At 35.9% G+C, this 17746-nt stretch overlaps 1 protein-coding gene across 1 annotated transcript in view; it reads left to right on the forward strand.

Moving 5' to 3' along the window:
* LOC113619047 (bifunctional heparan sulfate N-deacetylase/N-sulfotransferase 3) overlaps positions 1-16871 on the forward strand; it is a 142591-nt gene extending 125720 nt beyond the window's left edge. Inside the window, exons 11-13 of the mRNA XM_027103598.1 lie at positions 1036-1145; positions 11141-11243; positions 15848-16871. Of these exons, the coding sequence (XP_026959399.1) occupies positions 1036-1145; positions 11141-11243; positions 15848-15967 (333 nt within the window). The 3' untranslated portion in view covers positions 15968-16871. The remainder of the gene's footprint in view (positions 1-1035; positions 1146-11140; positions 11244-15847) is intronic.
* Positions 16872-17746: the final 875 nt, after the last annotated feature.

Below are 17746 nucleotides of genomic sequence, written 5' to 3' on the forward strand. Positions count from 1 at the left end.
GTTATTTCCCTTTGAACCACCTTGCTGCATTTTTCACAAGTCCTATGTTTTCCTTGGCTTCCTTGCTTCTCTCTTTGGCCTACCATTAGCCTAGATTACAAAATCAGCCCCTACTGGATTGCATAAAGCAGTCCCATCACATCAGACACAGTATGTGCCTGTGTGTCTAGAAACATGCTAGCCATAATGACACCATATATGCAACCATATATGGCTATTCAAATTTTTATTAAAATTATATAAAATTAAAAATTAAGTTTCTCAATCACATTAGCCACATTTCAAATGTTCAATAGCCACCAGTTAGATACTGCAGCCGTTGAACGTGTCTATCCACAGAGAAAGTTCTAATGAACGATGCTGGCAGAGACTAAATAGAAATATTGGAGAAGAGGTGTGAGCAAGAGCTGCTTTCCAGGCTTTATGGCCCTTCATCATGGTCTCCTGTCATTTTGTCTTGCTGGGACCACCCCCTTCCCTCACCAGAGTAACAAGCAAATTCTTGCCTGTAGTCTGTTGAGGAACTTCTGTTTCCTTTCAGGCTTTCTGGGAGTCTTACCTTTTTCTCCAAATGGATTATCAAAATATTTCTTAAAACCTTACAGTGCTACTCCTTTGACTGGAATCATGGAGAATGGCCATGTCCTCTGTCTCACTGTACCTGGTCTGGTCACTTTTCTTCCTTCCTGCAATGCTCCTTCCCACCTTGAATCATGGAATCATTGTTTTATCTGTTTTTAAACTTGGTTTCCACTTGTGATTTTGTAGTCACATTTCTTAAGCTCTCTTTTTACCCTCAAATGGCATTTTTGTTTTCATAGTGTTTGCAGGACTTCTCGGACTACAAAACGTGAGCGCATTTAATTAGTGTGATTTATTTTTTGTTCCAGGTCATTAATGAGGATGGCCTGGTTAAGTCTTAACAACAACGCACACAGTCTCTCACTGAATAAATTCAGAGTGCAGAAGTTTTTAATTATGCAGTTACATGTCTTTTTTCAATGTGCATTTTTTTTAATTTCCTTGTTAATTTAGTTGCTAATTATTGATGGGCAACAGCTAAGAACTGATCCTGCTACAGTGATGGATGAAGTACAGAAGTTTCTAGGAGTCTCTCCTCATTATAATTACTCAGAAGCTTTAACGTAAGTTTATATTCTAATTAATTTATTGAAGTTTCAGCAGAGAACTGACTTTAAAGAAATTGTAGCTTGGTGATACAGCTGTCAAGTTAGCTGTTCCTTACACACTGATTATTTTCCAGTTGATATTAACCACTTGAGAAAGAACATTTCAACAGTTTGGCAAAGAAATGTCCAAAATCCTCTATTGATTTCTAACTAGGAAGGATTTCCCCTGGCAGGAAAAGAGAGGAACAAAACAGTTGCAAATCTTAAAAGCAACAACTAACCTTAAAAGAGGCTACTTTAAGTTGGTAAGCACTGAGCCTATTTAACAAACAATACTGAGACCTCTTGGAAGTATTAAAAAGACTTCTTGAACTAGGTGATTTATGAACTCCTCTCTCTTCTGTGAAATTTTCAAAACCCAATGTCATACAGCAAGAAATAGCCCAACAGGCGACCGAATAGGCAGAGAGAAAGGTGCTGTTATTACTTCTACACTTAATTCCATTTTTTGCTGGTCTTCACCCACTGTATGACTGACCCTGCCCCCTCTTCTTCAGAGGTCTCAGCAGTTACAGCTCTGGTTTGGTTTTCTTTTTCTGGTTCCCACTGATTTTCTTAGTCAACTCCTTCAGAGTGGGGGCCAGGGTGAGGCAAGAGAAGCACTAGAATTTAAGGAGGCACTCACTCTCAGGACCCCGCAAATACCTGAAAGTGAGTGGCTCCTAAAATTTTTCAGCCAAGGTGCCTCTCTTGCCTCACCTTAATCCTGACTCTGGGGTTCATTTAGCATTTTAAATAAGACCTCCATCTGACTTTGTCCATTTATAATGGTTGGCAGTCAGATGTCTGAAGGTTGTGTTTGTTCCTATTTCACATGCAACTGGAACAAGCAACTGGGAGATCCTGAGCTGGATGAACTGTGGACCTGGCTCTCACTGTAATATATATATTTAATTTTAGGGTCATAGACTGAGCCTTAAAAAAACCGATTAAGATTGCAATGTGGAATTCTTCCATTGTATCTCTCAGTATAAACTCAGTTCTGTAGATCAACTGATTTTCTCTTTTCATTGTTCTCCTTATGCTATAGCAGTTTAGAAAGTAAGAGACAAGATTCCTTTACCTTTCACTGTCCCTTACAGAAAAAGGTTTGCAGAAAACCATCAAATACTGTGTACATCTTGCATAAATCATATGTAGAGACACATGTAAGAGAGACATTTTGATCTAGAGGACAAAGGAGTAGGTGGAACTCGAGAGTTTTGCGCTTCCTTCCTAAGAGTCATTTACTTTGTTGTTACTATTAACCTTCTACCCTCTGTGTTTTCTATAGTGTGGATCCTATCAGAGATTTGGAGAGCTTAAAGTACCAACACAGACACTAGCCTTAGGTATTTAACTTTCAGCTTGACCTTAAAGAAAGCTGAGTGAATTTAGCTTTAGTTAGAAATTCGAGTCCACTTTCTGCTTTATATCCTTTTAAGTATCTCTTAGAAAAGAAAGTTTTTATTTTCTAAACAGTTTTCTATTTCAAGTTGGCTCATCTTTGGGTCTTTTTTATAGAGTATATAGCAAAGTACTGTATTTCAGGAAGAAGTGGAGTATTCTATAAAAACATACTCTCTTTTTCTTATGGAATGGTCCTTGACCTGCATGCTGTGTATCTGTCCCCTTTGCATCCGGCTCAGCAGCAAGCTTTTTATTCACCTCCAAGGGTAAAGTAAAGGGAGTGTAAACTTAAGAGAAGTAATATCAAAGCAACGTACTGTATACAAAGGACTATGGGTCACTTTGCACCTGGGATGTATCTGGCTAAAATTACCCCTTATATGATTCTGTAACCTTATTGGGGGCTCAGTGGGTGAAGTAGCAAGATAAGATGTGTGTAGTCTCTGAAACCACAGTTTCAGGTCCAGCAGGGCTGCCTACTCAACCTGCTCATAGATAATGTACTGCCATTCCGTTTCTTTTTATATTTTCTTGTCAATCAGTTAGCCTGACACACCTTGTAAAAACCAGCAGTGTACCTGTTGCAGAATATTTGGAACTTCATGTCATTGGCTTAGGTCTAAATCCTCCTTCATCCATGCCCTTTGCAATTGTTCTGAATCCTGCCCTCAAAATTTAGTTATTCTTATTAAACTAATTGTACTGGTAAGTTGTTTCTGTGGTGCTTTGGATATGTTGGAGATGACTGGGTGTAGAAAATGTATGTTCACAGGAATGTCATTTATTGCTTCATATTTTTCCTGCTAATGATAGTGAAGACTACCTCTTCGGTAGTTTTAAAAAAAAAATTATTTAAAGCCTTCAAAGAATGTTCTGAACTGCAAACAGATATGAATTCTCAACTAACCACATAAATCCAGTTCTTTGCACACAGTAGAATAAATGAATGAAACTAGGTCTATGCAAAGGTTTTACCATACAGTCTTGGCATGAAAGAGTACTCCAGTTTAAGAGAGCTATAAATTGATTATCTTCAATATTTAAAAAGCTCCAATTTCAAAACTATTTTCAATAAAAATGGCAATATATTTCCATTGTTAAAAGTGTTATTTATTCTTTTCCACAATCACTACAGAAGTGTTCAAGACTTCCAAATTTCATACAGTCATGGATGGTCTATGATATCTTAAAATGACTTAGTACTGTCATCGTGGATTTTAAATGATTTATTGAATCGGTAAAAATCTGATTTTCTTAGTGAGTGTGGCTGTGATCTGAAATAAGCAGTTTAAGCTTTAAAAAATATAAATGGGAACTTTCTCATTCAATTAAGTAAATTCACATTTTACAATTCTTGTTCAATATAACCTTAATCCCTAAATTATAAATAACATTGATAATACTAACATTATTTTAGCTTGCATATTATGTTTTTAGTGTTTAAAAGCTGTCTAATCATTTAAGAAAAAGCAGGAAAAATAATGCTCAGCATGGAATTGTGCTAATTTGTATAAATTTTCCCATGAATATATCCATTCAGAATTATACAAGCCATCAATGACTGTGACAGGAGCCTTCCCACTTATAAGTACTAGTTAAATACTAGTGAATACTGAACCTGACATCTTTATTTCTCAGTCAATTAACCTGTTTATTAGCATGAATGAAACCAGACTGAGTTATATGAATTTTTAATAATAGTTTACAATGAAAATTTCAATAAATGGACAATAAGGATTTAAAGGCCAGGAGTTGAATGAAGATTGTGCGTTTGTTTTGTTTTGTTCTGTGGATGGGGCTTAACTAAGTCATAAAGAACTGAAGCTGCTTCAGCTGTTTCTAATATTACTTCCCCGGCAACCAAATTTATATTGTCTAGGAATTCTTTCCCTTTTTAGATGAGTTTGAGTAAAACTGTGCCAAATTAAAACTTTTTTTAGTAGCAAAAAACAGTAGCCATAGTAGCTAAAATCTGCTGGTTCTCTAGATTACCTATGAAACAGCTACAAATGCTAAGAAGTGAAAAAGAAGGAAATAATCTACTCCAATTTCATATAAATTTGTTTTTAAAAGTGCTTATAACATTTCAAAATCAGTATATGTTTATATGTTCTAAGTATTTTATATATATTGCTTCATAACAATACTATGTGATAGACACTATTAGCTCCATTTTTCAGCTACAAAAACTGGGGCACAGAAAAGCTTAGCCAAAAGTCACTCAGCAAGTAAGTTGAGGAGGCAGGATTGAAACACAATCATTCCTCTGGAACCTACACTGCCAATTTATTAAGCTCTTCAAATTGGCACAAGAGGGACTTCCCTGGCAGTCCAGTGGTAAAGAATCCACCTTCCAATGCTGCGGACATGGGTTCAATCCCTGGTCGGGGAACTAAGATCCCACATGCCGCGCACAGGGCAACTAATCCCACGCGCCACAACTTCTGAGCTCGCACTCCTCAGCTAGAGAGGCCGCATGCCGCAAACTACAGAGCCCACGTGCTCTGGAGACTGCACGCCACAACTAGAGAGAAGCCTGCGCACCGCAACGAAGAGTCCGCGTACCACAATGAAAGATCCGTCATGCCTCAACAAAGATCCCGCATGCCCGCCATAAAACCATAATAAATAAATAAAATATTTTTTAAAAAATTGGCACAAGAGGGCTTCCCTGGTGGCGCAGTGGTTGAGAGTCCGCCTGCTGATGCAGGGGACACAGGTTCGTGCCCTGGTCCGGGAAGATCCCACATGCCTCGGAGTGGCTAGGCCCATGAGCCATGGCCGCTGAGCCTGTGTTCTAGAGCCCACGAGCCACAACTACTGAGGCTTGTGCGCCTAGAGCCCGTGCTCTGCAACGGGAGAGGCCACCACAGTGAGAGACCCGCGCACCGCAACGAAGAGTAGCCCCTGCTCACCACAGCTAGAGAAAGCCCACGTGCAGCAACAAAGACCCAATGCAGCCAAAAATAAATAAAATAAATAAATTTGTTAAAAAAAAAAGTCTACAAATAACAAATGCTGGAGAGGGTGTGGAGAAAAGGGAAACCTCCTGCACTGTTGGTGGGAATGTAAGTTGGTACAGCTGCTATGGAAAACATTATGGAGGTTCCTCAGAAAACTAAAAATAGAATTACGGTATGATCCAGCAATCCCATTCCTGTGCATATATCCAGAGAAAACTGTCATTCAAAAAGATACATGCAGCCGTTCATAGCAGCACTATTCACGATAGCCAAGACATGGAAACAACCTAAATGTCCATGGACAGATGAATGGATAAAGAAGATATGGTATATACATATAATGGAATATTGCTCAGCCATAAAAAATGAAATAATGCCATTTGCAGAAACATGGATGTAACCAGAGATTATCATACTAAGTGAAGTAAGTCAGAAAGAAAAAGACAAATACCATACGATACCACTTATATGTGGAATGAACCTATCAATGAAACAGAAACAGAATCACGGACATAGAGAATAGACTGGTGGTTGCCAAAGGGAAGTGGGGAGGGCAGAGGATGGACTAGGAGTTTGGGGTTAGTAGATGCAAACTATCACATATAGAATGGATGGAAAAGAAGGTCCTACTGTATAGCACAGAGAACTATAGTCAATGTCCTGGGATAAACCATAATGGAAAAGAATATAAAAAAGAATGTATATGTAGGTATAAGTGAGTCACTTTGCTCTACAGAAGAAATTAACACAACATTGTAAATTAACTATACCTCAATTAAAAATAAATAAAAATGTCATATATATCAGTACATCCAATGGAATACTATTCAGCAATAAAAAGGAATAAATTTTGAAACATGCTAAAAAATAAATAAAAATAATCCATCTCCAGACACATTGTCACTTTGCATAATAAATGTGTAATCATAGTGATATGCAAATTAAAGCTACATTGAGATACCATTAGAATGGCTATAATCCAAAAGATAATACCAAATGTTGGTAAGAATGTGGAGAAACTAGAAACCTCAAATATTGCTGATGGTAATGTATAATAAATGGCCACTTTAGAAAAGGAGTTTTGCAATTTCTTAAAAAATTAAACAGAAGTTTACAAATAATCCAATTCCACTCCTAGGAATTTACCCCAAAAGAAATGAAAACCTATGTCCACAAAGAATTGTTCACCACAGCATTATTCATAATAGCCAAAAGCTGCAATCAATCTGATAAATGGATTTAAGAAAATTTGGCATATCCACACAATTCAGTATTCGTTCACAGAAATGTTATTTCAATGTAAAGACATTTCAAACATTCTTGCACCTTCTAAGTGTAATCTGAATGTTCCCTGGGATTCACCTGCCCAAGGGTAAAATGAAGGTCACATTTTCATTAATATAGAGATGTTACTAGTTGGAGGCTGAATCATTGGAGAATCTTGATTGTCCATGCCCACAAGTCTCTTCCAGTTATTTCTAAACATCCCCAGGTGATACTCCACACAAACTTAAGAACCAGTGCATTCTTGCTTTTTCTTTAATTCAACAAAGATTTATTGAATGACTATTATGGCATGACTCTGGGTACACAATGATAAAGTATCCTTACCTCTAGGAAGGGGTAACCATGGAGAGACACTAAACAACACATAAAATTTTCTCCAAAATGTTCTCTTCCTGAAAGCCTTTAAAGAGGTTCCTAGCCATTATCAGTTCCCACAGGAAATGACTAGCTGCCAGTGCCTACACAAAAAGGTTGTTTCCTTGCTGTCCTACCAGATATTAGTAGTCCTGAGGCTAATTTTCAGAGGGACACTGATGATATTCTGAAAAGATGTGGGAGATCTTTCTCCATCTCATGTCAAGCTTCTTCACTTGGGCTCTGAATTGCTCACAAGGTCCTTCATCAACATCAATCCCTCACCTTCTCAGGCAACCTGAAAAATAATATGATCTCCCTTGTACCTTCCTCTCCTTTTTGTTTCCACTATGATACAGTTACACCACTGCTTGTGAACTTATACTTACAGAACTTACAGATGTCTGGGCTAGGTGTCAGCTCCACAGACACACATCTTTCTCAATAAAGCCCAGCCTGACAGTCCACTGCATGAGATGTAATCAATTAGCAGAGGTGAAAGAAAAACCTATTTTTCTTTTGATTTTTAATTTTAATATGTGTGAAGTTAGTGTTTCTTAAAGAAACCTGTCAGAAAGCTGCTCATTTTAACATAAGGCATGCGTATGTTGCAGACATGTATCTATAGTTAGGTATATTAGCAAAAAAAATTATAATAATAGCTAGTCTGGATTTTGATCAAACACTTAAAATGAGTCATAATTCAGTTATGGAAATTACCAATAACAAAATGTTAATGAAAAATGTTTTATCAATAGCAGACTTCCAGAAATGCTGTTGTGTTAGAGCTTCCCAGCTTTCGTGTATAGATTATTTCAATCATCATCTCTATTTTTTAAATGTATTTATTTTATTGACGTTAGTTGATTTATTAATGCTCTCCTTTCTTATACCTCTGACTATGAAACATTTATTCAGTTGCCTTACAGATGCAATCAAGAATATAAACAACATGGAGATATATCATATTATGTCTTGATCCCACACAATTGCTTTAATAATGATCAGAAATGGGCTTTGCACAAGTAGGATGTGAGTAATCCTTTAGTGTCTCTAATATCCAAAGCAGGGAAGAGACAGAGATATAGGTTTGCCTTCTTTTCATAGGGCTATAGTTATAAAGTCTACAACATTAGCTACAGAAAGACTACTCTCCAATCACACATTCAATCACAATATAATTTTAAATCAGCTTTATTGATGTGTAATTTACATATAATAAAATCTACCCATTTTAATTGTACAGTTTGATGAATTTTGACAAACATGTACTGTTGTATACACCATCACAATCAAGATATAGAACATTTCCATTAATCCAAAGTTTCCACATGCTCTATTGCAGTCAGTCCTTTCCCCTCACCCCTGAGCCCTAGCAACCACTCTTCTACTTTCTTTCACTTAGCATAATGCTTTTGACATTCCTCCTTGTTGTTAAATCTATCAGTAATTGGTTTTTTTTTTTATTGTTCAGTAGTACTCCATTTTATGGATATACCACAATTTGTTTATCCTTTCACCAGTTGATGGACATAGGGTTGCTTCCACTTGGGGGCTACTATGAATGAAGCTACCATGAACATTTGTGTACAGATCTTTGTGTGGACATATATTTTCATTTCTTTTGGATAAAGACCTAGAAATGGGATTGGTGGGCCATATAGTAATTACATATTTAACTTTATAAGAAACTTTCCAAAGTGTCTGTAATATCCTAAATTTCTACCAAAAGGTGTAACAGTTCTAGCTGTTCCACATCTTTGCCAACACTTGGTATTGGTCTTTTTAAGTTAAGTCATTCTAGTATCTAGTGGTATTTCATTTGTGATTTTAATTTGCATTTTCTTAATGACTAATGATACTGAGCAAATTTGCATTTGTTTATTGGTCATTCATCTATGTTTTTGATAAAGTGTCTATTCCAATCTTTTACTCAATTTTTATTGGTAATGTCATCTTTTTTTATTGAGTTCAGTTGTATATTCTGAATATAAGTCCTTTATTAGATTAACATTTTACAAATATTTTTGCCCGACATGTGGTTTCTCTTTTCATTTTCTTAAGTGTTTTAGAAAAGCAAAAGTTTAAATTTTGATGTATTCAAAATTATCATTATTCTTTTATCATTCATCCTAAGAAGTCTTTGCCTAACCCAAACATTTTCTATGTGTTTTTTCCTATGTTTACTTCCAGAATTCTTACAGTTTAGCTCTTAGCTCATTCATGAAATGAGATTTCATTTCAAGTTAATTTTCATATACAGTGTGAGGTCAGTGTTCATATTTTCCATATAGACATCCAATTTTTCCAGTTCAATTTATTTAAAAGATTGTCCTTTCCCATTGAACTACTGTGGCACCTACTTTTGAAAATCAGTTGACAGTAGATGTGTTGGTCCGTTTCTAGATTCTATTTTGTTCCTTGACCCACTGGTGCCAATACTACACAGGCTTGATTACTGTGGCATTATAGTAAATCTTGAAACTAAATAGTATAAGATCTCCAACTTCGATCTTCTCTTTCAAATTGTTTTAGCTTGTCTAAAACAAATTATTAGCTTGTATCTCCATATACATTTTATAATCATTTTTTCAATTTCTACCAAAAAAAAAGTCCATTGGAGTTTTGGACTCACATTGAATTATCTAGACAAATCTGGAGATGAGATTGATATTTTAAAAATATTTAGTCTTCTGATCTGTGAACATGGTATAGCTCTTTTTTGTTTATGTCTTCTGTAATTTCACTTAACAATTGTAGTTTTCATTGTACAGATCTTGCATACATTTTGTGCTAAATTTATCCCTAGGTATTTCATGTTTTTATGCTAATTTAAATGTTTTAATTTCAATTTCCAGTTGTTCATTGTTTACACTATAGTTTTAAGAAAAAGTTAGAAGCAGCATTCTGGGAAGTAGTATGAATTAAAGACAAAAGGAAAAGGTGGCCCTAAATGATAATTCTTTCTAATGAAGAAAAAATTATAGCAATAGAATCGCTGAATAACAAAAGCCATGTGAAAGAATCATCATTGCTGACTGTTACTTTCACTTTTATATTCAAGCATGGGAAATTACTATTTATTCATAATGAATTATAATACAGAACATACCCAGAGACCAGTGAAGAGAAAAGGCCCTCTACCTAGGGTCAGGAGGCTTAGACTTGAGTTGTCACCTGCATACTGAAAAAGTATATAGTCCAAGATAAATAAACCTTGACAAGCACTTCCTTCTTTTTCATTTTTGTATTCAACTAACAGTTGGTGAGTGTTCACAAAGAGCCAAACACTGTGCTGAGTGCCATTAAATGGGACAAATGCTATACTCCATATCATTAAGGGGTTATAAGAAAAGCTCAAATGAGAAAGGGTTATATGAACTATTTTGGTAAACTAAAATATAAGTTTAATGTGCTGCTATTACTTTTATTACAATTATGCCATGAAAATCTTTTTTATAGGTGTTATTACTTTAATACAGAGCTCATACCAAAATAAGGAAGTGTCTCTGGAAAAACATTAAATGGATTAGAGCTAGAGACTCCTGAAATTCATTACTCCATGACACACCAAAACCTCTTCTATTAACCTGTAACTGAATGGTACAAGTACTGTGTAAATCCGTAGATGTGAAGACTGACTTGTTATTTTTAAAACCTGCAAAGGGAAAGAATGGGCTTGAAATTTATATAGCTTTTTCCTTCCAGATGAAGGAGGTAGGCTTATTAATTTCTATTAATAGGACACCTCCTGCTGACAGTTTTTCTATTAGAAATCTGGCAAACTCACAAATATGACAGATGGACTGAGAATTCAGAAGTATGCCAAAAGACTTTATGTAAAGTGATGCATTCAAAAAATATGCCAGTTTCCTTGGTTATAGATTAATATCCGAATAATTAAAAATACTTGCTTGAAAAATACTTTTCTGTTCTTTGTATTTTTTATTTTTTTAGGTTTGATTCTCATAAAGGTTTCTGGTGTCAATTACTGGAAGAAGGTAAAACAAAATGCCTTGGAAAGAGCAAAGGAAGAAAATACCCTCCAATGGATCCTGAGGTAAGTATAGAGCTTAAAAGTACAAACTAAATAAGCAAAATGATACATAAAAATATATCTATTTTCTTATAAAAGTGATTAAAATAAAAATTCACCCTTTATAAAAATTAAAAGTGACATTTGGATTAGAATGCATTCAGGTTGCTTGTTTTGATTTTTCCAGTGATTATCTTACCTGTCATGCAAGAATAAAAGAAAACAATAGAATTTGCCATTTTGAATCAGAACAAAGAAGGCAACATCTCATTCCAAAAGGAATGATACATTCACAGAAATTTTAGCACTAAAAATGTTAACTGAAACCAAGGCAGGAAATATATCAGCTGGAAATTGAAAATAGGCCCAAAAGATTTTATTTTCACTGTCTAAGTCACTCTCTAGTAGTAAGTGTGGCCTGCATAATAATATTAATTATTGGTATACTAAGTTTTGAACTGTTAATATGTTAATAAGATGAAAGAATGAATACATTTCCCAAATGTATAACATACTAGCAGATAATTTAGGCTCTGGAGAATGGAGACACCCAAACTTAGCAGTAGGTATGTAGCACTTTGGGTTTATTCGGTTCCAAATGGTGACATAGTGATCACTTAAAGCTACAGTTTTCCCACTTTGTAGACGCTATATATTTACTTTAAAGCTTATTTCACATATATTAAAATTTATTAATATTATTTTGATTTCATAATCAGTCCAGCTAACATATAGTTTGGACATAAGAATGCAAGTAGATTGATTTTGTAAAAAAAAATTTTTTTAACTCAAAAATGAAGACATTATTTGGCATTGTTTTCCCACATGTTTAATATATTATGGTAACTAAGAATCCTGCAGTGGTCTGAGAATCCTAACATGGTATGAACTTGTCTGGATACTTTTTAATACTTGAAGACTTTAAGGACCTTTTTTGCAACCTGATAGAGACAGAGCATCTATCAAGCTAAGCTCACTAAGCTCACAATTAAATTCTATCTAAAAGGCATTGTGGAGGTTCTTGTTCTTTTGATAAACAAGTTGCATTCTCAGAACTCCAATTTTCTTTGGTGGGTTATTAAACTATACCTTCAGAGCACTATGAAAACAATCCTTACATATTAATAAATATTCAAGGGCAAGTCCCATTGTATTTCAAGACAGTAATATAAAGTATCTCATTTTCATGTATGTCAAAGCTATCTCTCTATATATTTATTAAAACTAAAACATTCAAGACACTGTAGAACATCTTTCTTAGTATTTTATTTCACTCCTATCAAACACATACTGAGACCTAATATTAAATTTGTGGTAGAGAAAGATAACAAAAACATAACTTTTCAGGATATCATTATTTCCATATCTCCCAACAAAGTTACTGCGTAATCCATCCCTAAGATATTTTTTCTCAAACACCTCTGACACCAAATGTGTGAGTTTTCCATACCAAGCAATTCTCCAATTTTCTGCAGACACCAGCTAGGTATCCTGCAGTTTAATCCAATTCTGACACTAACTATTCAGGGTTAGTGTAGCCCCACAGATTAAGGGCTCAGCCCCACAGAACTGCCCCCTTCAGACTCCAGTAACAAGTAGTGGGTTCCCAGGTTACTCACACTTCTGTCCAACTTGGCTGCAAATCAGGGGTTCCCTCATCAGGTTTTATAATTTGTTATAATGACTCACACAACCCAGGGAAACACTTTACTTCCTATTATTATAAACAAAGAGGTACTTAGGACAAGGTCCAGAAGGGTCCTGAGCACAGGAGCTTCTCTGTCCCTATGGAATCTGGGGTGTACCACCCTCCCAGCACATGGATGCATTTACCAACCCTGAGTTATGGAGGTTTCGTTGCACAAGCATGGTTGATTAAATAATTGTCTATTGGTGAATAACTCAATCCCCTGTCCCTCTTCCCTTCCCTGGAGGTTGGAGGGTGGGGCTGAAAGTTCCAACCCTCTAATTATATGTTTGGTTCCTCTATAGCAACCAGCCCCCATCTGAAGCTATCTAGGGGCCCATAAGAGTCAAGTCATAAGCAGAAACTCAGATAAGGTTTAAAGGAAATTATTGTAAATAAGAAAAGCCACTCTTTACACCCCTGTCACTCAGGAAATTACAAGGGATTTAGGAGCTCTGTGCCAGGAACCAGAGTCAAAAACCAAATATATATTTCTTATTATATCACAAAATCATATACATACTGGATTTATTTGAGGGAGTAGAATAGCTGATTTTGTGCAAATAGTGCCCAGAGAGGAGGCAAGAGTAAAGGGTCCTTCCTGGAGGTAATGGAAACACAAATGTGTACACAGATTAGAATAGGCAGTACTGTCACCACACTGCTTGCTTCTCCTGCTACAGAAAAACACCAGAACCCTTCCTCACAAGTATCACCAAAACATCATAGGATGGAAATTAAGAATGCTGTTAGCCTACTTCCACTTTGACTTTGTTTATCAAAATATATTGTAGAAAGGGAATAAAAACTGACATTTTAAATGAACCACTAAGTCTATGACCTCTCCAAATCAAAAGCATTTAATAGATTCTTTAATAATAGGCCAATAAACAACCTGATATTGAATTTATTATACGATTCCTTCTTTTACCATATATTATGATTCCCTCTTATTACACTAATTTCATGAGTTTGCATGAAGTAGACTACGTTGGCATACTTAGCAGATATCCTATCTGTGATTTATCATCTAAAAGAGTCCCTTTCTGAATGATGGTCAGATAACAATGTATATACAATAAATCCTGCATATCACTGAGTTCTGTCCTAGTAACTTTTGGCCTGAATATATTAGACTCTCAAATGGGACATGTTGTACATTACAAGTCTCATATCAGTTATCTTGCCATATGAGAGAGCAGAGCAACAAGAAGAAAGGGTACTTGATTATAGGGACCAACATGCACAAATAATAGGGCACAGGACAAGGGTTTGGCTACAGAGGCAGCACTGATACAGGCAGCCAGGTTTGAAAATAATGCCAAAAAGACCAAAGAGTTGAGGTATAGTTGAGATAATCTTCAGTAACAGGAGGTACGATCCAAACTCCAAAGGGATGTGTGGTAGATATTGATCCCAGGAGGTTCAATTCTAAAATTAGTTAAGATGTTGGAGAATCCTTTGCCATATGGAAAATATCAGGGAGCAAAATGGCAGGAGCTGGGCAGCCCCGGGCTGCTGTTGTTCCAAGGTTTCTCTCATAAAGGGGAACAATGCAAAGTAAGACCTTAAGAGAAAACACAGTGGGGAAGTTTGGAAACTTAGCCTCTGCACAAAGGCCTAGGGCTCAGCCCTGGATTCCAGGTCTGGCTGGCAGCAAAGGAGGCACAAAATGATCAGGCCCCCAGATGGAGTATCTGGGAATATGATTTGTCTCCACCTCTCTCTGGCCTGGGTGTACCAGCTGGGCCCGTCAGTGGTTTTACAGCTAATGACCGTGGAAGACCAAAACCAGAAGTGAGACAAAGGTTTGGGTTCTCCCTTGATCGCAGTGATGGTTAGAATATAGCACAAATGTCAGTCTGGTTCCAGTGATCATAATGACTACAAAAACCACTATGTTACATAGAAATTACCAGTATAAAACAAGATGATTTTCTATGGCCTTTAAAATGGGGTACCAGATATGACATTTTAAAAGACTAGCACAAGGAATTAAATTAAAACTTTTTAAAGATTCAACTCAACTAAAAACCTCAGAATAGGGACTTCCCTGGTGGTCCAGTGGTTAAGACCCCATGGTGGGAAAACTAAGATCCCACATGCCACACCATGCAGTTCAAAAAAAATAATAAAAATAAAAAATAAAATAAAAACCTCGGAATAGTGTAAAGCAGGGAGGTATAGATACAGATTCAGAAATCCGTCCTTCACAACATTCCCAACAATGGTCATTTACACTACATATAAACCCCACTAAACACCGTCTTACAATACAGCACTTTCCATTTCTGACAATTTCAATTATTAAACTACTTTTCTTTATTGAAGGGAAATCTACTTCCCTATAAGTCAGGATAGTTTACAAGGCATTCCTTTCCTTCCTTGGGTCAAATAGTACAAATAAGGTTATAGGCTTACCTAGCTTACCTACTATATTTTTAAGGTTTACCATAGTACTGTTTTAGCAGTGAATATTTTGTGTATGCCTTAAAAGAGCTCTTAAGAAAATATTACCTTCAAAATCTAAATGTAAATTAATGATGACAAAGGAGTATTTTATTTTATAGATTTACCAACCCAACTCTTATTCCAAAGCCAGGATAGTTTTAATAGAGCATAATATTAGACCCAATCAGTTATTACAGCTATATTTCTAGCAATTCAATCTAGTTATTTGAACATTTAATTCTGCACAAATAAATCCCATGTTTAATATGAAAACCCTTTCCCTAGTGAAAACAGAATATGTGTTTGGAGTGTGTATTTTGAAGAACAGAGTCACTGTGTTTATATTGTGCTAAAGAAATAGCCCACATGCTTAATATCAGTTTTAAACCAGTATGGTTTACTTGACACAGATGTAAACATCATCAAAGTATATGAAGTATACTTTAAAAAACAAAATTAAATGTCCTTTCATCTCCTCCTCCCATCTCAGAGCAGAGTGTTTCTATCCAGCTACTATCGGGACCACAACGTGGAACTCTCCAAGCTGCTGCACAGACTGGGGCAGCCCCTGCCGTCCTGGCTGAGACAGGAGCTGCAGAAAGTGAGATAGCACTAAAAGACATCTCGAGAATGCATCTCCGTGGAATGCTCACCTCTCCCAGAGCTTCCAGGGGCTACCAAAAGGCGGTTTATAAACATACCTCTTCAAATGAGAAAAAAAGAACAAAGGTCCTTCCATGTGCTGGCATGTGGATGAGCAGAAACAAAACAAACAAACAAAAAAGGTATCTGTTACAAGCCTTGAGGCCTATGGCCTTTCTCTTAACACTGGAGCCTGTGGGGTCATTGGAGACTACTGTGCACTCATGTGGAAATCAATAGCAACCAATATAAATATCAAACACAAATGCAGAACTGTCCCATTTTGTAGTAATATTTACACTTTTATATATCAACCAAGATTGGGTCTCTGTAGATTTTTAGGCTGCTGTTTGCCTGTACAATGTTTTCTTATTCTTCGATTCTATAAAGTGTCCTACAAAACAAGAAGCAAACATCACAATGTAGCATAAGACGCTAAAGGCCTAACATCCATGAAAAATGCTTGCCAAAATGTAAATCCACTGAAGTATTTAGAATTATAAATTACAGCTTGTGCTAGATCAAAGAGCAGAAAAGTTATATATGAGTTTATCTGCATCCAAAAAAAAAAAGTGTTACAGCAGAAAAAAAAAGTGAGTTTTCATCCACATAGTCTAGTACATTTATGTAAAAGTTACTAACTTCTCTATCATAATTGTTATTCTGAAAGATACACTGTAAAGCCATTGGATTGGAAATAGAAACACACTAAGTATACCAAAACAGTAAGAAGTAATGGAAAGTGTACTGACTAAATCTTCTAAAAGGGAGAAATTGTAGGGTTCGGAAGATATCTGATTGACAACCTATGTCCCTTTTCTGTGAGCTGCAGATCAATTCCGGTAGTCCTCACTGGTTCTACAGAAACGCTTGCATAGTATCTGACATATGTGTCATCTCCAGAAACAGACTGACTTTTCACTGTAAATAACTTTTTTTTAATGTTCCCAATAACAAAACCTATTAAATGAAAACTAAGGACAGTTTCTTTAGATGATATGTTAGGTTATTTACAGTTAAATTATAGAAAAACTACATTGTTTCAGATAATTTGAAATGAAATTGTGTAATGTAGAGATTTATGACAAAAAACAAACATATGATTTTTGCAATGATAGAAGGCAGAAAAAGATAAGCAAAGCCCAGTCCCATTTTTTAAGAACATTTCATACATCACTCTCATGGAATACAATAGAACACAGTCAAATTTTTGAGTTATCTATTAAATTAAATGGAGGAAGTACAAAGATGAGCCAGGCATGGTTTTAAAATATATTTACGCTTAAATTTTTTTTTTTTTTTTTTTTTTTTTGCGGTATGTGGGCCTCTCACTGCTGTGGCCTCTCCCGTTGCGGAGCACAGGCTCCGGACGTGCAGGCTCAGCGGCCATGGCTTACAGGCGCAGCCGCTCCGCGGCATGTGGGATCTTCCTGGACCGGGGTACGAACCCGTGTCCCCTGCATCGGCAGGCGGACTCTCAACCACTGCGCCACCAGGGAAGCCCTACGCTTAAATTTTTAATGATTATATGATTAATGATGCATTCAAAAAAAGAAAAGAATATCATACTTATTTTCCTGTGCTTATATTTACTTAGTTTTTAAATGTACTCTGCACATAAAAAATTTAAGTAGTAAATAAATTCCCTGCTATGATTACATAAGCCTTTATGAAATGTTATCAAAAGTATGATTAGGAAAAAAAAAGATATGCCCAAATATTTTCATCGCCATTATAATGTATGAAA

This window comes from Aethalodelphis obliquidens, unplaced genomic scaffold, assembly GCF_003676395.1.
Source record: "Aethalodelphis obliquidens isolate GAN/ISIS:26980383/991018 unplaced genomic scaffold, ASM367639v1 scaffold6, whole genome shotgun sequence".
In the NCBI taxonomy this organism is placed as follows: Eukaryota; Metazoa; Chordata; class Mammalia; order Artiodactyla; family Delphinidae; genus Aethalodelphis; species Aethalodelphis obliquidens.